Below are 26,529 nucleotides of genomic sequence, written 5' to 3'. Positions count from 1 at the left end.
CACTCATGGACTTTGGTCCTTGAGAGATCATTGACCCTGTTTAGTAATTACTGCTAATCTAACTAATAAATGAGCAGTTAGGTTGCCCAGTGGTTGCACAGACTGGTTCTACAGTCAGGGAGACTCATCTTCCTGAGTTCCAGTCTGACCTCAGATACTTATTGACTCTGTGACTCTAGAAAAGTCACTTAACTCTGTTTGCCTCAGTTTCCTCATCTGTAAAATGAGCTGGAGGGGATACTATCCCAGTATCTTTGCCAAAAAAAACACCCAAATGGACATAACTAAAAATGACTGAACAATAATAACTAATACACTGATTATGTTTGGACTTCAATTTTTCAGGTCTAACATGAATTATATACTATAATTATATCTATTTTGTAGACTGAAAAAAAGCTAATGACTTGCTCAGAGTCACACAGCTGGTGTTTAAGGAAGGATTTGAAGTCAGGTCTTACTGACTCCAGCTATCATTCTCTTCCTGGAGAGTTCTGAGTTGGTTTTCAGAATGATGGGACCAATTCCTGTAATTCACTGCTTTACCAATAGTTCATTAATGTGTCTATTTTCCCAGGATAAATATCCTTTCCCTAGAGCTATCTATGGCTCAGATCATAAGCTTTTTATTGCAAAATTCTGATTTAAATAGAAGAAAATAGGGAAAATCATAGGGCAATATAGGTATGACCTAAATAATATCCCTTATGAACATAAAATGGAAGTGATGCTACTGATCAGAGAAATGCAAATTAAGACAGCTCTGAGATACCACTACACACCTGTCAGATTAGCTAAGATGACAGGAACAAATAATAATGAATGTTGGAGGGGATGTGGGAAAACTGGCACACTGATACATTGTTGGTGGAGTTGTGAAAGAATCCAGCCATTCTGGAGAGCAATTTGGAACTATGCCCCAAAAGTTATCAAACTGTGCATACCCTTTGACCCAGCATTGCTGTTATTGGGATTAGGGAGGGAAAGGAACCTGTATGTGCCAAAATGTTTGTGGCAGCTCTTTTTGTTATAGCTAGAAACTGGAAGTTGAATGGATGCCCATCCATTGGAGAATGGTTGGGTAAATTATGGTATATGAAGGTTATGGAATATTATTGCTCTGTAAGAAATGACCAGCAGGAGGAATACAGAGAGGCTTGGAGAGACTTACATCAACTGATGCTGAGTGAAATGAACAGAACCAGAAGATCGCTGTACACTTCAATGCTGTATGAAGATGTATTCTGATGGAAGTGGAAATCTTCAACATAAAGAAGATCCAATTCACTTCCAGTTGATCAATGATGGACAGAAATAACTACACCCAGAGAAGGAACACTGGGGAATGAGTGTAAATTTTTAGCACTACTGTCTATCTACCCAGGTTACTTATACCTTTGGAAGCTAATACTTAATGTGCAATAAGAAAATGATATTTACACACATATATTGTATCTAGGTTATACTGTAACACATGTAAAATGTATGGGATTACCTGTCATCGGGGGGAGGGAGTGGAGGGAGGGAGGGGATAATTTGGAAAAATGAATACAAGGGATAATATTATAAAAAAAAATAAATAAATTAAAAAAAAATAAAATGGAAGTGATGAATATATTTAAGTACTTAGATCTGGTATATAGAGAAAGATTAGTAATATTGTACAGGAAGCAGCAACAACAAAAACATTCCAAAGAAAAAAAAAGAATAAGAAAACAAAATGGCCAAATGATGAGAATTTATAAATAGCTGGGGAAAGATGCAAAAAAAAAATGGGGAAAAAAGGAAAAATATTCCCATATGAATGCAGAACTCCAAGGAGAGATAAAGTTTTCTTAAATGAGCAATGCAAAAGAAGAAGAAGAAGAAGAAGAAGAAGAAGAAGAAGAAGAAGAAGAAGAAGAAGAAGAAGAAGAAGAAGAAGAAGAAGAAGAACAACAACAACAACAACAACAACAACAACAACAACAACAACAACAACAACAACAAGAACAAGAAGAAATCAATAGAGAGGGAAAGACAAGAAATCTCTTCAAGAAAATTAGAGGTATCAATGGAAATATCACCCCAAATGGGCATGATAAAAGACAAAAATGGTAGGAACTTAATTGAATTCGAAGAGATTAAAAAGTGGCAAGAATATACAAAAGAACCATATGAGATAGATCATTAATGTCATTGATAATATGGTGGTGTGGTTACTCTTCTAGAGCCAGACATCCTGAAAAATGAAGACCACTCCATAGTTAGGAAGCGGAAGATGGGAAAGGGTTATTGCAGGAGGTAGAGTGGTGCTTGATTGAATAGGTCCCACATAGCTCAGGAGAACAAAGCCAGGACCAATAAGTAAGGTCAAGGGAGGTAAGGATTCTTGTCTGTGAACCTAAATGTCTTAAGTGTAGCCAGCACTTGATTAATTGTCCATGACTTGTTGAATTAACTAGTGGAGTGGAAAGAAAGTACACTGACTCTGGAAGAATTAGATTTGAGTCTTGGCTCAGATCCTTGCTAAACATGCTGCTGAGATGGTTTTAGAGGAAGTTTCACATAGGGTGGACTGTCTGACAGAGTCGGTGAGAATCTCTCATTCAGCCGTTTACTGGATGTTTTGTGACCTTAAACTTCTTTGTGCCTTTATGTAAAATAAACAGCTTGGACCCCATGCTCTTTGATATCTCTTCTCTGACTCCATAATTCTGTGATCTATAATTTCATTCCGACAACTGGAACAAAAACTGCCCCTCCCTCTCTAAAAAGGGTCTTGTGAAGAAAGTTCTTTCTGACTTGAATGGTGCTACAGATGTGTAAATCATTATTGTCCTTTTATCCAGATAATGGCTGCTTCTCTTCTATTCTTTCCTTCTCAAAAATATCCTGACTGATTCTGGTTTGGAGGATACTGACTCCGGGTCTGTAAAGTGGGATAATCACAGCAGCCACCTCACAAAGTTACATAAAGCTCTCATGAGGGAAATCACTTTATTAAACCCTAAAGCACCTTAGAATACCACCTATTACCAATTATTATTATTAATCTACACTGCAAAACATTTTCTCTGATGTGCATTGAATTGGATTGAGGCCAGTTTAGACCTTGCTTTGAGACATTTTCTTAGATATGAATTGGTTAAAGCAGAAATATTTGTACCTGCCATTCAATCAAGAAGATTTATTAAATCATTACGCCCTATTAAGTATCCGGCAGGCATTGTGCTAAGCTCTGAGGATACAAAGACAGACAAAAGTGATAGTCTTTGCCCTCAAGGAATGAGAAAGACAAATCAGAGATGTGTAGAGGATATAAACAGAGAATTGGAAGGCAACCAAGAGAAGACAGTAGCAGGGGACTGTTTGGATCTCCTGCAAGGGAGGGGATTTGAGCCTTGAATGCAAGGAAGACAAGAGGCAGAGGTGATGGGGAGAGAGGCCCTGCCATGGGAATTTTCCCATAAGCTCTTGCAAAGGAGGGGATTTGAGCCTTGAATTCAGGGAAAACAAGAGGCAGAGGTGATGGGGAGAGTGGCCCTGCCATGGGAATTTTCCCATAAGCTCTTGCAAAGGAGGGGATTTGAGCCTTGAATTCAGGGAAAACAAGAGGCAGAGGTGATGGGGAGAGTGGCCGTGCCATGGGAAAAAGGCATGGAGATGGAGATGGGATATTGGATTTGAGGAAGGACAAATGGGCTATCATATCGGGGTAGAAGAGGTCTCTTGGCATGGGATTACTAAGTGGAAAGGAGAGAAAGGCAATTGGTAAGGTGAAGGCTGGAATTCTAACAGCAGAAAAACTTCACACTCTGCCAGGCAAGTCTCTCCTATGTGAAACTTCCTCTAAAGCCAATCATCTGAGCACCATGGCAAGCAAGGACCTGAACCAAGACACATTTGGGAGGAAAAAAAAGAACTAAAGCCTTATACACGGATTGTGTACTATGGGAACATTTGAAGATGTGGAGAAAACCAAACCCCGCCTCTCTGACAACATTACTGGCTGAGCCGTCTGTCAATCAGCATCTACTCACACTACCCAGGATCACAGCTGACCTAACCCTCCTTGACATTAGTCAGTAACATGGGATAAAAGAAGCTGCTTCTCCTCCTCCACTCCTTCTTCTCACACAAGAAGGCTTCCTTTTAATTTCCTAAATAACAGAGAAGCTTAATGCAAGAGAGAAAAGGTAATTTGGGGAGGGGGAGAGAAGCCCAGAATGCTTCCATTAAGCTGTTTAATGATGGGACTGGGTAAGAAAAATTTCCCTTCACTCCAAATGTATTGTTTTCCCAGAATGGAAGAATGACCCAAGTGGGATTTATTGCTCCCCTGACAGCCTTGCAGTAATGTGGATTTGGAAAGTGGAGGAGCATGTCCTTCTAGCTGGGGATTCTTTAGTGGGTGGATTCTTTTTTTTTTGCATTTTATTTTATTTTATTTTTATTTTTTTAAAAATTAATTTTACCATTATACATTTTTGACAGTATATATGCATAAGTAATTTTAAAAAATATTATCCCTTGTATTCATTTTTCCAGATTTTCCCCTCCCTCCCTCCCTCTACTCCTTCCCCTAGATGACAGGCAATCTCATACATTTTACATGTGTTACAGTATAACCTAGATACAATGTATGTGTGTAAATCCAATTTTCTTGTTACACGTTAAGTATTGGATTCCGAAGGTATAAGTAACCTGGGTAGATAGGCAGTAGTGGTAATAGTTTACATTCACTTCCCAGTGTTCCTTCTCTGGGTGTAGTTGTTTCTGTCCATCATTGATCAACTGGAAGTGAGTTGGATCTTCTTTATGTTGAAGATTTCCACTTCCATCAGAATACATCCTCATACAGCACTGAAGTGTACAGAGATCTTCTGGTTCTATTCATTTCACACAGCATCAGTTGATGTAAGTCAAAAATGTATAATGATTCTTCCATTCATGAAAGCAATGCCTTAAACCAAAGGGGGTGATTGTTAATCCTCCATTTCAAGGACCAATGACATCACATTTTTTCATGTAACTCTTGTTTATAAAAATAGGAATCTTTATTTTTATCTAAAGGTCATGAGGAGTCATTGATGCTTCCTGTCCCCTTTTTTTCCTGTCCACCTTTTTTTTTTTTTTTTTCCCTAAGGCTGGGGTTAAGTGACTTGCCCAGGGTCACACAGCTAGGAAGTGTTAAGTGTCTGAAACCAGATTTGAACTCCCGTCCTCCTAAATTCAGGGCTTATGTGCTATCCACTGCGCCACCTAGCTGCCCCACCCTGACCCCTTTTTAAGAGCAAAAACCTACTTGAAAACAACTGCAGGGTTGACTCCATGAGATGTTCTAAGCAGCTTTCTGTGTTTGTAGTACTTTGCCTCTCTGCCACAGGAAGGATATGTTTCCTAATCTGAATCTGTTCTCTTCCTTCCTTCCTTCCTTCCTTCCTTCCTTCCTTCCTTCCTTCCTTCCTTCCTTCCTTCCTTCCTTCCTTCCTTCCTTCCTTCCTTCCTTAATTCCTTCCTTTCTTTCTTTCTTTCTTTCTTTCTTTCTTTCTTTCTTTCTTTCTTTCTTTCTTTCTTTCTTTCTTTCTTTCTTTCTTTCTTTCTTTCTTTCTTTCTTTCTTTCTTTCTTTCTTTCTTTCTTTCTTTCTTTCTTTCTTTCTTTCTTTCTTTCTTTCTTTCTTTCTTTCTTTCTTTCTTTCTTTCTTTCTTTCTTTCTTTCTTTCTTCCTTCCTTTCTTTCTTTCTTTCTTTCTTTCTTTCTTTCTTTCTTTCTTTCTTTCTTTCTTTCTTTCTTTCTTTCTTTCTTTCTTTCTTTCTTTCTTTCTTTCTTTCTTTCTTTTTCTTTCTGTCTCTGTCTCTGTCTCTGTCTCTGTCTGTCTCTCTGTCTCTCTGTCTCTCTCACTCTCTGTCTCTCTCTCTCTCTGTCTCTCTCTGTCTCTCTGTCTCTCTGTCTCTCTCTCTCTCTCTCTCTCTCTCTCTCTCTCTCTCTCTCTCTCTCTCTCTCTCTCTCTCTCTCTCTCTCTCTCTCTCTCTCTCTCTCTCTCTCTCTCCCTCCCTCCCTTCCTACCTCCTTCCCTCTTGTGCTTTAAGAAAACTAGGGAGGCCCTTTCTCCTTTTCTCCAGGCAGTTAACCAAAGACATCCTAGTAAAAATGAATCTGAGCTTATTGTTGTCACCAGGTGAGACCCATCCCTGAATTTATTGGGAAGCAGTGAGAAGAATACTCAACTTTCAGTCACAAATCCTAAGTTCAAATTCTGGCTTTGCAGCTTATATGTGACCTTGGAAAATGATTGAAGGGAAAAAGCATTTATCAAGCACTCACTGTGTACTAAAGCACAGCATCTACAAATCAAAAAGCAAATATCCTTATTTTCAAGGGCCTTGCATTTTCAATAAGAAGAGATAACACATCTCAAAGTGTGACAACCAGGGAAAAGTACTGTTGCAGGGATGATGGGTGGAGCCCTAGGTGAGTAGACTGACTTCCTTCCAGGAACAACAGCAGAACCGATTTGATTATGGTCTTAGAACTGGGAGTTAAGAGTGGGAGGCAAGAAGGTTGAGAGTAAAATGAAGCATGATTGGGATCACCAGATATAATCACTAATCAGGAAAAGTCACTGAGTCTCTCAGTTTTTAAATCTGTAAAATGTATATGTAAAATGAGGGGTTGGATGGGTGACCAGTAGGGTCCCTTCAGCTAAATCTATGATCCTGAGGTCCAGTAGCTACTGAGTGAAGTTTAAACCCGTTGGCCAAACTTTGAAGGACTTTCCTACACTGGCACCTTGCTACTTTCATTTGGTATTATTCCCTTATAACCAAATGGGACCTCTTGTCTTCTTAGTGGACTTCCTGGACCAGCTCATCTTCTGGACCTTTGCTGAAGCTGTTTTCTAGGTACCAAAGGCCTTCCTTCCCTCTTTTTCCTATTGAATTCTGGTAATTTCTTTAAAGTTCAGCTCAAATTTCTCCTCTTTTAGAGGGCCTGATGTCCTGATGCCCAATTCTTAGTCACTGGGTAGGTCAATAATGGCCTTTCCAGGCTTGGACTTTGAAAAATTCTTTGCATGTGTCTCCCTGATGCACTTATCACCCAACATCAACACTGTATCCAGCATCTCCACTCTTGGACCAGTGGGGCAGCAGAAAGCAGCTGGTGAAGGAGATATGTTTGGATAGTAAGGGGTCAAAATCATGCCATGCAGACAGGTCTCTAGGCATAAGGCCGGCCTACCACACAAAGTGGCCAACTTGGAACATTTCACAAATCAGAGGTGGATTAAAATCTCTTGGGTTTTCTGAGGAGCAAGACTAAGAGGGGTTTTCCCTCTTAGCTTGAAATGTCTCAGAAAAAACCAACCAGATGGTAAAAGAAAACATAAACACATAGAAAACCCCACTTAAAAAGTTTAAACTTTTTTTTAAAATTACAATTTCCATTTCTCCCTGCTCTACCTCCAAGGGAAAGCAGATTTATGGTTATATTCTTTTATTTCCAAAGAATTTGGCATCTTAAAAAGGTATATTTCAATGTTAAAATATACAAATAAACACTGAGTAATTTTATTTTTCTATTAAAATCTCATAAGACTGATAGAATTTGAAAAGAAAGAGCAGATTCAGAAAAACTCAAAGATTATACTGGATGTAAGTTGAAAGAATAAGAGAATCTGAGATGAGCTGTGACTAAGCCATCAGGGATTCTCAGCTTAGGTCTCCCAGAAGGGTTTGTGGATATTTTTCAGGGGTCCTGTGAACTCAGGTATTTATTTTCATTCATCTCTAATGGGTTGGCATTTTCTTCAATTAATTAAAAACAAGATTCAGGAGAGCTATCACAAGACTAACTGCTGAAAGGATCTAGAACCCCCAAAGGAGGAGAGTCCTGAATTAAATGAAATAAAAACCTTGGGAAAATGTATTTCCCTCAGTAACAAAAGATTAGTAGTCTCACACCTGGTGTAGGAGTATATAGGGTGCTGTACTTGAAGCCAGCAAGTCCTGGGATTCCACTCTTGCCTGCCATCCTTCCAAGTATTATAACCCTGGACAGCTTGACTTGGGGAACTCTCTAGGACTTAATTACTAAATTATTGGCTTACATGTGTAAAAATGTTTGTAGAGGCTCTTTTTGTGGTAGCAAAGAACTGGAAAAGGAGTGAATGTCCATCGGTTGGGAAATGGCCGAACAAGTTGTGGTATATGGAAGCAATGGAATATTATTGTTCTATAAAAAATGATGAGCAAGCTGATTTTAGAAAGGCCTTGAGAGATTTGTAAGAACTGATGTTGAGCGAAACAAGCAGAACCAGGAATACAATGTACACAATAACAGCAAAATGACCAACTATGAAAGACTTGGTTCTTTTCAGTAGGGTAGTGATCCAAAAGAATCCCGACAGACTTTGGACAGAAAATGCCATCTGCATCCAGGAAAAGAACTAAGGAGACTGAATGTAAATCAACACAGGCGATGTTCACTTCCTTTTTCTGTTTTTTTTTTTTTTTTTTTTTTTTTTTTTAATCTTTCCCATGGTTTTTCCCCTTTGCTTGATTTTTCTCTCCTAATATAATCCATAAAAGAATGTGTGTTAAAAATAAGTAAACTAAAAAAAAAACAAAACCAAAAACCAAAACAAAAAACTCAAAAAAAAAAAAAAAAACAAAACAAAACAAATGACTGGCTTGAGGCAGCTAGATGGTGCTAGAGTGGATAGAGTATTGTCCTTGAAGTCAAGAAAACTCATTTTCCTGAGTTCAAATGTGACCACAGATACTTTATAGCTGTGTAACCCTGGATAAGTCACTTGACTTTGTTTGCCTCAGTTTACTCATTTATAAATGAGCTAGAGAAAGAATCAGTATCTCTGTTAAGAAAAACCCAGATTTACTAGAAACGCTAGCCTCGGCAATAAGAACCAAGAAAGAGATTCAAGGAATTAGAGTAGGAAATGAGGAAATGAGGAAATGAAACTATCACTCTTTGCAGATGACATGATGGTATACTTAGAGAACCCCAAAGACTCTGCTAAAAAGCTATTAGAAATAATTCAGAATTTTAGCAAAGTGGCAGGATACAATATAAATCCACATTTTCTTTCTGCAAATATTTCCTTACTTTTACTTGCCTTTAATTGTTTGAGGCTGTAAGTAGTTTTCAGTTTTTTGAAGGAGGGATAAAAGGGTGTCTGGCATGTGCCAAAGTCCTTAGGCCAAGGAACTGCAGCCTCGACAATCAGGCACCCACAAAACCGTTCTTTGTCTATTCAAGGCTCAGCAGTGAAAGATCAAGAAAGGCGAGTGCTCGTTTTGTAATGCCGGAGAAACTGAGGCAAGATAGAGATTAGAGAGTTTTTAATATTTTATTGATTGGAGAGTTTAATCGACTGGACAGGATTCTTGTCTCAAAGTATCCAGTGACGAATGGGAGAATCCCAAGTCCTCTTATACCTTTCTGAACAAAGAAAGAGAAAAAAGAGCGGGAAGGGTTTTACAGAACCATTTGGTTGTGTCAGAATGGGGGGAAGCTATAAATTCTTACTAAAAGCCAGAGTCAGGATGTTTGAATAAACAGAAGTAAAGATTTCAATGAGGTATCCGGGATAGTCTTATCTTTTGGAATATTTTAGAGGGGCAGTGTCATAAATTCTTGAGGGCAGAAGGAGGTAGGAGCCAGGAAGTCTGATCTCCCCCTCATCTTGAGCCTTACATTGACAATTTATAACCTTAGAGCAAATGGTCCTCAGTCTTAATGAACCAGAGTGGGGTTTTAAAACTAGGGGATTGAGGCAGAACAGTTAAGAAACTGAGATAGAACAATTCAGGGAAACTCAGTGCAATAAGGGAAACGGAGGCAGAACCAATTAGGGAAATTAAGTCAAGACAATTAAAAAGAACTGTGGCACAACAGTTTTGGATCAGACCAGGCTCAGGGTGGGCTGCTTCAGTGAACAGGATGGTCCCCCTGAAGGGCAGCTCACCGACTCTGCTCTTCCCCCTCGCCTCCTGTTTGTTTATCTCTGTACCAGCTGTATGTGCAATGGTGGACTCTGTAGAGCGGGCGATCAGGAAATCCTTGTTGAATTGGATTACTTTGACCTAGGGATTTTTGGTACCCTTTGGCTCCCACCTGGGGCTTCTGTTGATAGATAACATAGACTGCCACACGTGGCACATCTGCCCCTTTTGGGGCGCCACCAGGCACCTGCCGGAGGGTTTCTATGCTCGGTAATGCTAGAGTGCTTCTGGCTGGGCATCCAGAAGTTGGGGCTTAGTTGACTCTGCTACCAATGAAAGGTGGCCGTTTGCTCCTGTATGGATGAGATTGGACTGGATCACTGCTTCCCAGACTTTGTTATTAATATGATTGTTGCTGTTTAAACAGGTGTAACTCAAGGATACATTGTTGGTCCTGACTTCTTTACCTTCTAAACCTTCCTACAAATCCTGCCATATTTCTTTGTATTCTTCATACTTGCCATTGTGAAAGATACAGAAATATTCTATTCTTATACTAGTTTTTTTGGGGGTGTGTGTGTAGGGGAGAGGTTCTTAGGTAGGGGGGAGGAGAATTTCACCCCAGTTACCATCTGGTGGCTTCTTATGGTCCATGTTCCAGCAAGGTCTTGCTGACTTTAAACTTCTGGTAACTAAGATTGAGCTTCACAGGCGGTGGCTGCTTCATTGGTGATTAGCAAAGGGATCTCGCCAGGAGGTCTCTACACAGACACCATCACGGGTCTCAAAAACAACTCCCTTTCTCCCCAATGGGGGTGCCGAGGTGTGTTATTTCTGTACCACTGAAGGACACTCTTTAGATTTGGGTCCCTGGGATAATGTCCCAATTTCCCCATCTAAGTTCTGGCTCCCATAATATCCCCCAGTTGCTTGCCATGTCACATGTCCCATCTCTCTGACAGCCCTTCTCCACCATTCCCAATCCCATGCTGGCCACCTAGGCTCCATCCTCCTCCATATACCCTGTGTCTGAGGTACATATCACCTTCCTTCACACCATGTCTTCCATCCTTTTATTTCGTCTCCCACTCCCTTTCATCCACACTTCTGTATTACTCTGGCCAGAATTTGAGATCTGTCTATGTATTTCAATTCCTCGTATGCTCTGTGGTCACATTGAGGTAAAGTGTGTTATAGATCACAGCTCCTCTGGATTCTGATGATAGCCAGGCCTTGGGAGTCCTCTGAAAGGATACCTTGGGATCCTCTGATCTAATGCTTTCCAAACTAGGATCATGGAATATAGTTTAGGAACTTTCTAGCTCAACCCCTCATTGTACAGATGAGGAAACTAAGACTCAAAGACATTAAGTGGCTTACCCAAAGGCAAGCAGGTTGTAAGTGCCTGAGCCTGGACATGATCTCAGGATCAGGGCTCTTTCTAGTCTCTCCCAGTGTTTCAGCTACTTCTTTGGACTTTGAGAATCTATAGCTTCTAGGGCCAGAGCCAGTGGTCAGGCAGATCACAAATCTGTGATCACAATCACAAATGCTAGTTATCAGGGACAGAACCATGTCAGACAGAACTATTGGGTCATGAGGGCCAATCGCAGGGGCAGAATAAGTGGTCAGACAAGTATCAAATCATGAGTACCAACCCAAGGGCAGAACCAGTGGTCAGACAGAACTATCAGACCAGAAATGCTGGCCACCAGGGGCAGAGCCAGTGGTCTGACAGAACTATAGGATCATGGATGCCAGTCAGCACTTGGGCTGCCTCCCCTCCCTGGCTTCTAGGACATTCCCAATGTCCTTGCTAGAGTTCTCTCTCCCTCTGGTGGGCCTGCTTTTCCTGTCCCAACTGGCCCATGCCCTACTCAACTCAGAACAGTAAAGAAACATTTCAAGTGATCTTTTTTTGGAAACTGGAGAATTCATTAGTTTTATTTTGGAACCATGCATCATTCCAGGTGGGATCTGGAGAACATCACCATTGTCTCACTGGGGTCATATCCAGTTGACGTTTTAGAAGGCAGACTCCATGATCCACCTTTCCCAGAGAGCAGAGTGCTGTGGACAGGAATGTCTTCCAAAAAGTCAGTGTGGACTCATGTGAAGAACATCATTCTTGGGTGAAGAAATCTGAGTTCAAGTCCCAACTTGACTATTTATCAGCCACATGACCCTGAGCAAGCCTGTCTAATCTGGTTTTCCTGTATCTTTCACAAGGGGAAATCCTTTCCAGCACTCCAGGGAGTGATATACATCAATTCAGTTCAACTTAATTCAACCAACATTTATACTCAGAATTAGTCTGGGAAACAAAAACCCATCTCATTGCTTTCTTGTGCTTGACTTTCTTGGCCAACAAAAAAATATCAATCAATGGACTTTTTTTTTTTTTTTTTTAAGCTAAAGTTGTAGAGGCTGGAGAATGGTTTTTCGCTTCTAGTTCTACTTTTGATGCCTTCTATCCAAATTTGGAAAATATAATTTTAAAGAGGGAAGATGATAAGCTTGTTTTATTTATTGGGCCTTCTTTCTTAAAAAAAAAGGGGGGGGCAGTTAGTTGGTGCAGTGGATAGAATACCACCCCTGAAGTCAGAAGGACCTGAGTTCAAATCTGGCCTTCCTAGCTGTGTGACCCTGGGCAAGTCACTTAACCCCAATTGCCTCAGGGGAAAAATTGTGTGGAAGATAAGCTCAGTTTGAGTGACAGGCAGTGTCTGTCCAAGAGACCTTGGACTGCATTGAGCAGTATAGACTTTGGAGTTAGGGAGGAGCCCATCCTACACTACCCTATGGCCAGGCTGCTTTTCTGTTCCAAATGCCATGTCTCAGATGGGTTAATGAACTGGAGAACGTGCAGAAGAGCCTGACCAAGATGGCACTGAATTCATGCCTTATTGTTTGAATAGGAGAAAGCCCGAGTGAGATATGATGACCACCTCCGATATTTGAAGGGCCATCATCTCAGAGAAGAATCACTTGCCCCAACTGATCTCCAAGGGCTCAACCAGGAGCTATGAGGAGACACGATGTTGTCTAGCCAAATTCTAGCTGCCCCAGAGGGAGGTGATGGGATTCCCTCTCACTGGCAGCCTTCAGGCATAGGCTAGATTACCTCTCTTTATGTTGGACAGGAGATATTTCTGGGGGGACGGATTGGACTGGATGCTAATTGAGCTCCCATTGATTTCCCAAATTCTAAGATTCATTGATTAGTTGAGAATCAGAATTTAAGAACTGGATCTGAGGTTTGTTTAGTTTTCTAGCGTGGGCACTTTTCTAGTGTCTAAACCCTAGTTGTGTCCAGTGGACGCAAACTCTACTTTGGACACTTTTCTAGTGTCCAAAATGAGAATCCAAGACCACCTGCAGCCCTCCTGACCTCAGGATGGCGCTACTTGAGATTTTTTTTTTTTTTTTTTTAGCAAAAATAGTTTCTGTTTAGTGAGTTAGCACATAAGAATTAGTTAGACCAGCATGGGCTGAACTGTCTGCCACGAGAGCTAAAAGGCCTAGTTCGACCAGTGGCCCAGAGACATTAAATGACTCATGTTATTTAGTAGCAGACCTGGGTCCAGAATCCAAGTCTCTTGATTTCCAGTCCTGGGGCTTTTGGTGTTTGAAAGGGCCGGTTTTCCATGGGAGAACATCTCTGATTATGTTGTCCGAGGGACAAATCCGCCATGTCAGAGCTCTCTCCAGGTCCTTGGATTTGAAATCTCCCATTTTGTCTAACTCCCTCCTTCCTCCATCTTCCCCGTTCTCCCTTCCCTCCTTTCATTTTTTCCTTCCCTTCATAAAGGTTTCACCCACCGGGAATTATTTGACAAATACTTCAACACAAGGGGCATGAAGAACTCTTGTTAGCAGCCCCTTGTTCCTGGCAGGCTGATACGGTTCCCATTTGGGGGTGGGATGGGGAGAGAGGGATGGGACAGTCTGACAGGGGGAGATTTTTTTATAGGGAGATGGCCTTGTTTGGAAAAGGACTTAGTTTTCAGGTTCTGTATTCACTCATTCGGCCCAATTTGATCCATAAAATCTCTACCAGCAGCTGGAATTTTCATACAACTTAAAGATGTTTGATCTACTTGGGCAGTTTTATTTATTCATTGGATGCTTTGATTTTTTGTTTGTTTTGTTTAGCCCAGATCTCTGATTTGAACCAGTGCAGGAGCGCCCCTTCCCTGAAGCTCCTAGTCCTTGAGGGCCTGGGGTATTGCCGGACCAGGCAGCCGATACCGGCCGGTACTTCCCAACGGCTTTCTCTGGACTCCACAGAGCCTCTCGGGGTTTAATTTTAAGCCGTTTGTGTTCTCCAAGTTTCCTTTGGTCTGCCTCTGATACACAGTTAGTTAGATCAGGGAGATTGTTGGAGGGTTAGCTCTTAACCCCGGAGGTGGGTGCTGAGGCCGGCCACCGGCATGGCTGGTCTGAGCAGAGACCCTGGCCTTTGTACCTCTCTGCCAGACTGGGCGGATGCTGGCCAGGGACTGGAAGGAGCAAGGCATGGCTTCTCTCTGCCCCGTTCCATCCAGTCCGTCCCTTTCTGGGCAGAATTCTGTTTGAAATGACAGCCTAAGGGTCAGGTTTGAGCAGCTGAGGTGGGGAACTAAGGGTTAAACATTCTCCAGTTTTCTCAGACATACAAGGCATCACAAAATGGCACAGAACTCACAGGGGTACAGGTAGCCCAGGAAGCAGAAAGGTAAATGGAGTCAGAAGGAGCCCAGGAAACCAGGTCCGAACACCGGATTGGGGGGGCCCAGCTGCTCCTGGAGCGGGGGTGTCTTGGTGATCCCCACAATGACGGCCTGCTAGGACGCCATCCCTGGAGCAGCTGTGGCTGATCCTGACTCCAAGAATTACCCTCTCCATGCTGATGACCTCGAGCCCTGTGACTGGCAAATCTGAGGGGGGAAAGGACGCGGACTTCCCAACACTTGGCAGCTGTTTGAGTTTTGGCCAGCTGGGCAAGGCTCTGCTCAGGAAGTCCTAGCTTATCCAAGCTGGGGCTCATCTGTGGGGGTCAGACCACGGAAGGCTGCCATTAAGTGGCCCTTGTGACTTTTGGGCTAATAATGGCAGCCATAATAAAGACAAAAACACTTGTGGGGTGCTCTCCCTCTCCTTCAACACGCTGGGATTCCCGTCATGGGCAGGGTACACTGGGGGGTTGTTACCGAGAAAGCGGAGCTCTGGGTGTTAGTGTGCCCGCAGGGAGGAGAGGCCTTGGCAGTGGGCCGTGCCCACCCTCATGGGAAGACTCCTACTAAGGAATGCTACATGTCATGTAACCCAGTTCTGCTATAACCCAGTTCTGGACCCAGAGCCCCCATGAGGCAGTGGGAAATGAGCGCTAGTGTCAGGAAGGAGTCCCAGATGTCCGGTTGCTAGTGTCCATGGGGTGCACATAGATGCCAGGGTCAGGAGGCTATGGTGGCTGCTGGGGTCGAGGCTCCAGGAATCCAGGTGGTGGCCCCTTGGCTCCCTCCTCACCTGCTAGACTTGCTCCTCCCCTGCTATTGCGGCAATGTGCCGCAGATTTTCTTTAACTTTAATAAACTCGGGGGCCTGGTCCTCTTCCCTTTGGGCTTCTTTTTCCATCTGAAGAAAAGAGAAATTGATACATCAAAGAGAAACGCAGGGGCTGTTTTTTGCTCTTAGTCAGTTGCTCAATGAGCACTTACAGGCTGCCCAGCACTGTGTAAACCTTGACTTGGGAGGCCTGGGGTTGTAAGGGGCACTTGCCCAGGTTAAGCTCAACCCAGTAAGTGCAAAAATTTGAACGTGGGCTTTCTGACTCCAAATCCAGGACTTTCTCCACCTTACCAAGGCCCTAAAAGCACCAAGGCTGTGTCCCCATCTGTAAAGCGGGGGTCATGGAAGCCTGATACCATCCAGCATTTATCCATCTCTTTGGGGTGGGTAAAACATGGGATCTCCCAGGATAGTTGTGAAGAAAAGATCAACCAATTAAAGCACTCTGTAATTATCCTCTTGTCATTATTATCTGGATTTCTTTTTACTTTGTCCTAATTTATTGAACCCATTTAGAGTGGTTGACCATTCCCCCCTCCCGGTCATTTACAGATGAGGAAGCTGAGGCAAGCAGGACCTCATTTGGAGTGATTGGCCTCTTCTCTCTCCAGGAGAATTACAGATGAGAAAATCGAGGTACACAGACAGGGTGAAGTGACTCTCCCAGAGCCACATAGCTGCTAGGTGTCTGTGGCTGGATTTGAACTCAGGAACATGAGTCTTCCTGATTGCAAGCCCAGGGCTCTGTCCACTGCACCACCTGGCTGCCCATCCAGTGCCGCCAATTCTGGCGCAGGCTTTGCTGGCCATGTAGTGAGAACCCTAATCCCAGACTGGCTTATATCTGGAAGGAATCTTAGGGACCTAGTCCAGACCCACATTTCTAGGGGGAAATCTGAGGAGTGAAGTTAAACACTGGCCAGGGCCAGAAGGTAGAGCAGAAAGGATTTGGATCGAAGTCTCTGGTACTAAATCCAGTTTTCTTCTCTTGTATTACATCCCTTGGCTCTTTGGGACTTAGTTTCTCCATCAGTAAAATGGGGGTAACAGTACTTGCAGCCCCATCTTGCAGGGAACGTCTCTGGTAAAACTTAGCGTGCTCTTTTACAGTCCTGGTTCTCTAACAGCCTTCCTCCAAGGTTCCCCTTTGCCCCACTTTGCTGGGTTCCCCCCACTCACAAGAAGGCTTTTCACCCACTGCACTCTTGGAGCACAGAACGTTCTGTCTAGAAAGCACCTTGGGCATCTTACTGCTCCTCATTTTCCACAGTTCAGAGGCTGCTTTGCCCTGTGCACCAGCTGGCAGGTGGCAGTGGCCTTCCAGGAACTGATTCCTCCATGTGGCTGGCCCCTGCCCCTCTCTCCCCCTTCCCTGTCCTCCCTCCCTCCCCCACTGTGCCCCTCCTCCTCCACTCCCTGTCCTCCCCCACCAGGTAGCCCCTTTAACACCTTCCCCCGTATTTGTGGGGGTCTTTCCCACCTCCTCCAGTCGTTGCTGTCTCTTCAGGAGCTCCTGCTCAAATGGCGACTTGAGTTTTTTGGCTTCTTCCTCCTCCTTCTTCAGCCTAAGCAGCTGATTCCGCCTCCGGTGCTCCAGGACCCGCTGCAGCTCCGGCTTGCTGTCCACTCCCAGGCCTCTGTAGGTGTCAGGGATAAGGAGGGGAGGAAGAGAACAAGGACAGAGGCTTAGTGGAAAAAGCGACTGGATTGGGGTAGTGCCCAAGCTCCTCAGCGCCCGATTCCTCAGTGCTCCTTGCAGAAAGCCAGAGCTTGGAATGCATAGAGAAAGGAAGCGGCCGTCTGGCTGACTTCTCCTGTCCCACCGCCAAGGGAGCTTGGGAGTCTGGGAAGCTCAGTCTTCCTGCCCATAAAATGGGGCATGAAGGGGCTTTTTTTACTACAGCTTGCCAGCTGTTGGGGAGAGTTACTCCAAAAATCAAGATGTTGTACTTTGGGATTGTTGTTGTTCAGCTTCTTTCTTTCTTTTTCCTTTTCTTTTTTTCCCTTCCTCCCTCCCTCTCTCTCCCTCCCTCCCTCCCTCCTCCCTTCCTTCCTTCCTTCCTTCCTTCCTTCCTTCCTTCCTTCCTTCCTTCCTTCCTTCCTTCCTTCCTTCCTTCCTTCCTTCCTTCCTTCCTTCCTTCTTCCTTCCTTCCTCCCTTCCTTCTTTCTTTTCTTTCTTTCTTTCTTTCTTTCTTTCTTTCTTCTTTCTTTCTTTCTTTCTTTCTTTCTTTCTTTCTTTCTTTCTTTCTTTCTTTCTTTCTTTCTTTCTTTCTTTCTTTCTTTCCTTTCTTTCTTTCTTTCTTTTCTTTCTTTCTTTCTTTCTTTCTTTCTTTCTTTCTTTCTTTCTTTCTTTCTTTCTTTCTTTCTTTCTTTCTTTCTTTCTTTCTTTCTTTCTTTCTTTCTTTCTTTCTTTCTTTCTTTCTTTCTTTCTTTCTTTCTTTCTTTCTTTCTTTCTTTCTTTCTTTCTTCTTTCTTTTTCTTTCTTTCTTTTATTTATATTGTACCTGATTGCCCCAATTTGCTATACCACAAAAGTAGGATATAAGAATGAATTCATTTTTAACATTTAAAGTTTACTCATGGCTACAGGGCACATCCAATTAATGTGACCCACAGTTATTTGAGCTTCATAATCTTTTCTTGTCGTTGTTGTTGTTGTTGTTGTTGTTGTTGTTGTTGTTGTTGTTGTTGTTGTTGTTGTTCTTCTTCTTCTTCTTCTTCTTCTTCTTCTTCCTTCTTCTCCTTCTCCTTCTCCTTCTCCTTCTCTTCTCCTTCTCCTTCTCCTTCTCCTTCTCCTTCTCCTTCTCCTTCTCCTTCTCCTTCTCCTTCTCCTTCTCTTCTCCTTCTCCTTCTCCTTCTCCTTCTCCTTCTCCTTCTCCTTCTCCTTCTCCTTCTCCTTCTTCTTCTCCTTCTTCTTCTTCTTCTTCTTCTTCTTCTTCTTCTTCTTCTTCTTCTTCTTCTTCTTCTTCTTCTTCTTCTTCTTCTTCTTCTTCTTCTAGAGTGAAAATGCTATGTTGTGATTCACACTCAGTTCCCACAGTCCCACAGTGCAGATGATCCGCCTTCATTCCTTTAATGGACCGATGATGTCCCAGGGATGTTCGTTCCAGTTGCTCCTGAATTGAATAGGAGGAATGGCCAGTGAGTGAGAGAGGCTCTCGGCCTCCCTGCTCTCTTCTATCCTCAGGGACCCAAACCACAGCAGGGAGGGAGATGCGGCCTCTGTAGAGGCCCTGATCTTGGAGCCGGGCAGATCAGAGCTCCCAGAACTTGGCACTTCCAGCAGGTGACCATCCCCAGATCACTGCCACCCTCTGAGCCTTGGCTCCCTCCTGCCAATGGCAAGGACAAGAAGCCTTGAGCTACTTGCCTCAGAAGGTAAGTAGAGGGAAGTCCTTAGTACATCTCAGTGACAGAGACGTAAACTCTGCTTCTTGTTGGCTCCAAAGTGAGTTGCACAAAATACACCCAGAGAGCTTATGGGGAGGGCATTTTTCTACTAGAGAGCCAAGTGTGCAGTGAAAAGAATAGTAAGAAATGCAGCTTCCGTGTAAGGAAGGAGCCTTATGGCTTAATGGAAAAGCTTACCCAACCAACTGCTGGAGGCTTAGAGAGTTTAAGTGAGCAGGTCAGAGGTAGCCCTCCTTACATCTGCCTTATTGATGGCACTATCATTGTTTTTCACATTTTATTATCTTGGAGATTTTCTCAGGGAAAAGAAGAGCTTCAGCAGTTGCCTAAGGTCACACAGCTGGTATGTGCCAAAGGCTGGAGGTCAGAACTTGAATCAGGGAGTTCCTAGTCCCACGGCTGCTGCTCTAAGAGTCGTTTTCCAGGGCAAGGACTCCTAAAAGGTGGTCTTGGCTGCTGTGAACTGTGACGGAAAAAGGGGTAAAAATAGGCTTATTAATCAGGCTTTAAAAAATTGACTTCATGTGGACAAGATGGAAGTTTGTTTGAAAAAAAACCTTGAGGTCTAAGTGAACTGCAAGCTCCAAAAGAATCAATGTAGACCTAGGCTACATTAAGGGAATTTTTTCTCCCCCCTGGGGCCATTGGGGTTAAGTGATTTCTCCAGGTTGTGGAAGTGAAGTGTCTGAGGGCAAATTCGAACTCAGGTGCTTCTGACTTCAGGCTGGTGTTCTATCCATTGCACCACCCAGCTACCCCCCTGGGGAAATCTTCTTTTAAGGACCTGGCCCCTGGTCACACCACGTCTGCTCACTCTGGAGGCCCCGATTCAGCTGGAGAGCAGCTGGGATGCGGAGTGACCCTCACTCTGCGCCATGCAGGCTGGAAGGAGCGGGGAGCCCGGAAGGCAGTATTTGGCGGGGAGGGCTCCGAGGCAAGGGGGGAGGGAATTGCCCAGAGGCCTTTGGGCGGCAAACAGACATCCCTGAAGAACTTCTTGGGAGTGCAAAGATATCAGACCCGCCTCCCTGGTGTCTGTCCGTGTCCGCCAATAATTCCCTCCATTCAGGAACAGAACAGCGACTGGAAGGAGATCTAGATTTCTAAACTTATTACAGACCAGATGAATTTCGGTGCCAAGTTCACGACTTAGGCAGTTATAGTGAAGAGGAACAATAAAAAAGATATAGAATCAACCTGCTTATTTTACTCAGTCAGACCTTTGGGGGAAATGGTATTATCTGAATTGTAATAGTTTTTGAGAAGAAGAGGCAAGACCTCCCTTACACATAGCCTTTATTTTGTGTTTTTGATCTGGATCTAGGTTTTCACTGGCGGAGGGATACCCTTGTTAAGGACCCTGGCTGGGTGAAGGGGCAGGTCAATTGAAGCTGTGAATCATAACACCTGGAGGGGCTGCGGGGCAGCCTGTGCTGACACAGGTGTTGTGGACTGGGAATGAGATAAATTGGAGGCAGAAGGAAGAGGAGAGAGGTCAGACAACGCAATGGCCTCTCAGAGAACAGTAATGGCCTCCCAGCCTCCTTGTGTCATCCTCTCACAGGAAGAGATCCATTCTATAGTCTGAGTTAGATCTCCAGCAGCCACAGGCAGGTCTGTATCACAACATAATCTCAGTGTGAAAACTGTATTTTGTGAAATGCTTTTTTTCAGCCATATAACTGCTAAGCAAGAGACATGGTCTAAAGTAGTCTTAGAGAGTGTTCTGGATGCTCAATATCTTCCCCACAGTCATAGAGTTAGAACGTTAGAACAGTGGACTTTAAACCCAGCTCTTTGGGCTACAAGCCAAGTGGTGCTCTGTTTCTCTTACTCATTTTCTTCTTACTTGGCCTCTTGGGCCAAACAGAACCAATTTAATCCCCCTTTTAAGGGAAATTTTGTCAAATTATGATTTTTTTTAAAGCAAAACTACTATCGCTCTCATTTCCAGGTAAAGAAATTGAGGCTCTGAGAGGTACTTGGTCACCAAATTCCTGGGATGGCCTGATGCCAACCAATAGGACAGATGGGTTGCATCTGCCACATTCCCCTTCCCTCCAGGAGTCCATCACAGACTTGTCACCAACATGGCAACATGGGAGCTCCTTCCTTCCTGACTGCTCCTCTCTAGCCACTCCCCTTTTGGTGTACTGTTGTTGTACCCTCGACAAGGTTAACCTAACCTCCTTCCAGGTGAGAGAGATGCTATTCCTACTTTTCATTTCTCATTGGAAACAGAAGGGGTAGATTGTAGATGGGATCCATTGCCCACCTCATCACATTGTCTCTCCTTCCTTTACAAACTGGCTTTCCTTCAAGGGCACCAACATCCCTCTGGCCTCCCAGGTTCATTATCTCTCTCATGACTTTTTTTTTCTGAGACAATTGGGGTGAAGTGACTTGCCCAGGGTCACACAGCTAGGAATTAAGTGTCTGAGACCAGATTTGAACTCAGGTCCTCCTGACTTCAGGGCTGGTGCTCTATCCACTGTGCCATCTAGCTGCCTCTCTCTCATGACTCTTGACTCCCATCTCTAATGAGAACTGCAAATCTCCCACAATATCTTAATTGCCAGATATAATGAAATTTTCTCAGTCTTCATCCTTCCTGTGTCTATATAGCCTTTGAGCCATGGATGACCCTCTTTTCTTGGGTACTTAATCTTTCCTCTCTGAAAATTATGGCTGTCACTTGTAAAACATCTCATGTTCACAGTATTAAAAACTAAAAACTTGCAATCAGAATTTTGAAACGTGTTTGAAAATCTTCCAAAGTTTCAGTTGATTCTGAACCTATTTATTAAAAATATAAAATGACAGTGCTTTTCTTTTGGTTTGTAAGAACAACTGATTGACATCAGGGAAGCTGGATTCTGTGAAAAGCTTTTGCATGATGGGTGGATGGCATTGAAAAATGAAGATCATATTTTTAGTAAGTGTAGCTGATGATGTTCTTCTTTAGTGGGGGCCTTCAGAGCCTTGGGTAGCACTTTAAAAAAAAGCTATGATACCTATCGAAACCATGTGTTGAAATAAAAAGCTTAGGACCAAAGCTCTAATCTCTACATCATTGTTGCTGTTCAATGGTTTCTAACTTTTCCATTTGAGATTTTCTTGGCAAAGATCCTAGAGTGGTTTGTCATTTTCTTCTCCAGATCATTTTACAGTTGAGGAAACTGAGGCAAATGGGATTAAGTGACTTTTTCATCTTTATCTCCTTTTTAATTTCAATTTTTGTGTAAGATTTATAATAAACATAATTATTAGTAATCATAAGTAATATAATTATAATTATGTTTATTATATTATATTGTACTATTAACTAATGATTATGAGTAATTATAAGTTTGTGATATTAACATGATTTATAAATAAATATAGTTATTAGATCCATGCACAACTGAAAGGGGCACACGATTTTAAAAAAAAACCTGGAGAACACTGAGATAGTTTGTATATGTCAGAGATGACTTTCACCCTTTAAATCCAGATTTTTTGGTACCCAGTTTCCATGACAACCCAAAGACTCCAGTTGAGGATGCTCAGGGTCTAGCTCAATCTAAGCAATGGGATGGAGATTCCCTTCCCACCTCTCACCTTCTGTGGTTCATGAGGAGCTCCCTGTGTAGCTCCTGGTGACTTCTGGAGGCTTTGACAGGATTGGTCAGCTTCTTGGGTTTGATAAGTTCTGTGTTCCAATCTTGGTAGTCCGGATGGGCTGGGACTCCCCCAGCTCTTTCTGTTCGATCCCTCTGCATTTCGGAATACAATGAAGCTATGAAGAGAGGGGCAAGAAAAGTGTTCACATTAGAAACAGCTTCCTCAGGGAGGATGGCAAGGTCCAAACTTACCTTCAGGGACACACCCCAGGAAGCAAATTCAAAGGATCAGAGTTTTAGTGTCAAAATTGACCTCTCTCATCTCACCCCCTCATTTTGCAGATGGGGAAACAGAGGCCACTTGGCCAGGGCATACAGGAGTGGTGGTGGAGCCAGGATTCCAGACCTGGCTCCGGTTGGGGGCTCCCTGTGATGTTGAGCACTTCAGTCCCATCAGGGAGTCCCAGGAGGGAAGCAATACGCGTCCTATGGCTCCCATTGAGGAATTCTTTCACCGATGCAGAGCCTGCTGGGCAGCCTATCATCTTGGGTGCTGCTTGTGGGCAGTGAGAGGCGACATTTAACCTGGCTCAGAGCTGGGGCAGACAGCCAGTTTGTATGTCAGAGGACCTCTTGAATCCAAGACTTCGGGACTCTGAGATTAGCTCTCTGCCACCAAGCCACACTGCCTCTTACTCCATTTGACTGATGGGGAAATAGCTCATTCAGGCTAAGTGACTTGCCTAAGGTCACACAATTGGCCAACAGGCATGTATTAGACACCTGTTGTATGCCTCTGTGTTAGGTGCTGAAGAAAAAAAGACAAACATGATGTAGTTCCTAAAGAAGTCTCTGTGTTACAGAAACCCAAAAGCTAAGGAAATTTTGGGCTGAATTAATTGGGGATAGGAAGGAATAGCATCTCTAGGCTAGGGAAGGACACTTCTGCCCAGATCCGATCACTTTGGTGAATATTGTAGCTAGTTCTGGGGGCCACTGGGGCTGAGACCCTACCCACTGTGAAGCATGTTACCCAAGGATGCCGGGACAGAGACCCCATGGATAGAAAAAATATTCATTATAGCATTCTTCGTGATGGCAAAGAACTGGAAACAAACAAGACGCCCATTGACCTAGGAATAAATGGCCCATCAAGGTTATAGAATATCACTATATATAGTGCTATAGAGAGAGCTATAGAAAATGATGGAGGAGGAATTCAGACAATCATGGGGAGACATCCACTTTTTTCTGATCATTCCTCCCCCCCCCCAAGTCCCACTTTAGTTACATCCAGTGGATGTAGTCTCCATGTGTTTTAAGTCATCACTTCTCTGGCAAAAGGTGGGTCAGTGAACTTAAGCTTTAGTTCTCCAGAGCATGATTAGTGATTGCATTGATCAGGATTCTTTGTTGTTATGGTGAGATTGTATAAATTGTTCTCCCGGTTTGCCGTTGTCTTGCTCAGACTGGGGAAGACTTGTATGAACTGATGCAAAATGAAGTCAGCAGAATCAGGAAAATGGTACACCCAAAAGGCCATAAGAGGTGGCTATAAAAAGAACAATAATTTTGGGCCTGTGGAATATGTGAGGAAATAGCCCTCGCTCCCCTTGTTAGAGAGGGCAGCCTACAGCAGCAGAATGTCATAGACAGCTGTCAGAAAGGTTCCTCGATTGGCTGGTTCAGTTAAATTCAACAAGCATTTCTTAAATGTCTGTTCTGGATGCTGAGGATACATCGGACTCGAGGACCTTATATTGTACGTGATGAGAAGTAGAATAAAAAGAAGAACAATATTTACATGAATAAGCAAGTACAAAGTAAATGTAAGATAAATATAAACTCCTTTTAAGTGGGTATGTGTAGGGATGAAAGGAGAAGCTACTGAGAAACAGCTCTTAGGCTTAAGCAAACTGGGGATTTCAAGGGAAAGCATTCAAGGCATGGAACACAGCCGGAGGGAAATGCCCACATTTGGGAGATGGGGAATTTTGTTGGAGATTATTGGTTTCCAGATTGGGGGAGGAGGGGCATAAAGTATAAAAAGAGCTTCAGGGCTGGCCTTCTGTGATGGTGGCAGAATTTCATGGATTCCCATTCCAAGATTTCTCCCCTATCTCTGTTACTCATGTTCTAAATCATCATTTGAGTTCTTTCTTTGGGTTAAAGTACCTCCAATGGAAGACAGTGTGATAGAATAATAACTTTTAGGTTGCAGTTACTATATACTAGCCACACAACCACCTTGGAAGGTTGATGCTATTATTATCCCCATTTTACAGATTAGGAAACTGAGGCAAACTGAGTTTATGCGATCTGCCTGGGGCACACAGCAAGCATGTGGCTGAGGCAGGATTCCCAATGGATTAGAAATCTGCTACTCAAATCAACTCTCACCATTTTAATGTCATTTGTTAAAACAGGTTTCCCTCCTTTCCCCCCACCCCCAGAGAAGTTTATACATTGCCCCAAGTACAAACGTTTCCTGCACCTGCGTGTCCAGCTCTGCCAGGAGGCTGATACGGCCAGAGAGAGATAACAGCTCTCTTGGCTTGAGGAGGTTTTGTGGGTACATTTTGTTTTTATGTCGCAGTTGATTCCAGCACTTTCTGTCTGCTTGCCCTCTGAAGCCAAGCAGTACTTTGGACAGTTAATAAATAAAGATCACATCTGCCAAATGACACAATAAATAGTAGACCATTCCAAAGTGATTGGACAACCTCTACCAGATGTCTCAGCAAGAAGAGTCCCCATCACCCAGAAAGATATGGGGGGCCCATCCTTGGGGGAGAGGAGGCCTGTCCTGCACCCAGAAGTAATCAAAGATCTGGAGAAAGGATAGATTCCCCTCAAGAGATTTCACAGAAAGGCCTGGACAGGAATCACACAGGTGAAGATGGCAAGTAAGGAGGAAATCGGTAGCCAAAGAGGTGAGCCTCAGGCTGGGTCCCCTTGTGGGGAAAAGGCCTGACGTCACCTTTGATTTTTTTTTTTTTTTTTTTTTTTTTTTTTTTGCTCCCTTAAAGCAAAAATACACATTAACATTTTTATTATGTTTAGTTTTCATGTCGTTCTCAATTTTTATATTTTCTCCTTCTTCCTTACTCAGCAAGCCATTTCTTATAACAAAGAATAAAAAAGGGAACAAGAAAAAAAGGAATACTTTACCAGTTGAGTTCCTACTACAACTGAGCTTGAGAGTCCATGGCCATCCTCTGCACCAACATGAAGGCCGCCACTTCATCATCTCTAGACCTACCTCATTGGTCTCCTTATTTCTAGTCTCTCCTATCCCCAGTTCCTCATCTATCTACTTGTCGGTAAACATGCACTGAGCATACCCCTCACTTGCTTAAGAAGCTTCAGTGGCTCCCCATTTCCTTGAATTACCCACTTTCCCATTGTGTGGAATAGAGGGAGAAGGTGAAGAACTTATAGGAATGTATGAATTCTTTTTCTGTACTTTATCTTCATTATTTCTGTGTTTCTTACGACCTGTATAATATGTTCAGGCTCATATTTACTTGAGCAGTAGCCAAGCTAAAAACAGATTTATTTAACCTGAGCTGATGACATTTATCAGTATTTGACCTTTATTGATATTTAGTCTATTAGTTGGACCACTATCTGCTTGATTAGTCTGAAGGCTTGATATTCTGTTTCCTAGAAAATAGGAGATTTCAAGGAAACAGAAACCTTCCATTCCAATATCTCCGAATAGCAACAACCAGTTAAATGCCTCCCCCTCCCCTTCTCAATTCTCTCTTACTTGTGATGTAATCTCTTGTATAAAAGCTGTGTATCTTCACTACTTCTTTAGCCCTCCTATCATGAGCTTTCTCTTTCTTATCTCATGATGGGATGGCTCATTCTCCAGAGGTTTTAATAAACAACCTTTCTGTTTTCTACTGAGCGATCTTTGAGTAGTCATTTTAGGTAAGGATCTTCTACATCCCTCACACCATGAAACACCAACTCCTCTGTTTGATATTTCAAATCCCTGAATCCTCCAGACTTTG

At 43.1% G+C, this 26,529-nt stretch overlaps 1 protein-coding gene across 2 annotated transcripts in view; it reads right to left on the bottom strand.

The window, feature by feature from the left end:
• Positions 1 to 9,335: 9,335 nt before the first annotated feature.
• FAM107A (family with sequence similarity 107 member A) overlaps positions 9,336 to 26,529 on the bottom strand; it is a 132,805-nt gene continuing 115,611 nt past the window's right edge. For both annotated transcript variants that reach the window (XM_074284248.1, XM_074284246.1), the window contains 3 exons: positions 22,506 to 22,683; positions 16,975 to 17,131; positions 9,336 to 15,560 (listed from right to left, as the gene is read on the bottom strand). In XM_074284248.1, coding sequence (XP_074140349.1) covers positions 15,456 to 15,560; positions 16,975 to 17,131; positions 22,506 to 22,683 — 440 coding nt within the window. In that variant the 3' untranslated portion in view covers positions 9,336 to 15,455. The remainder of the gene's footprint in view (positions 15,561 to 16,974; positions 17,132 to 22,505; positions 22,684 to 26,529) is intronic.

Source organism: Sminthopsis crassicaudata, chromosome 1, assembly GCF_048593235.1.
Source record: "Sminthopsis crassicaudata isolate SCR6 chromosome 1, ASM4859323v1, whole genome shotgun sequence".
NCBI classification, from domain to species: domain Eukaryota; kingdom Metazoa; phylum Chordata; class Mammalia; order Dasyuromorphia; family Dasyuridae; genus Sminthopsis; species Sminthopsis crassicaudata.
The sequence above is the reverse complement of the archived record's forward strand: the minus strand, read 5'-3'. Positions and strand labels throughout refer to the sequence as shown.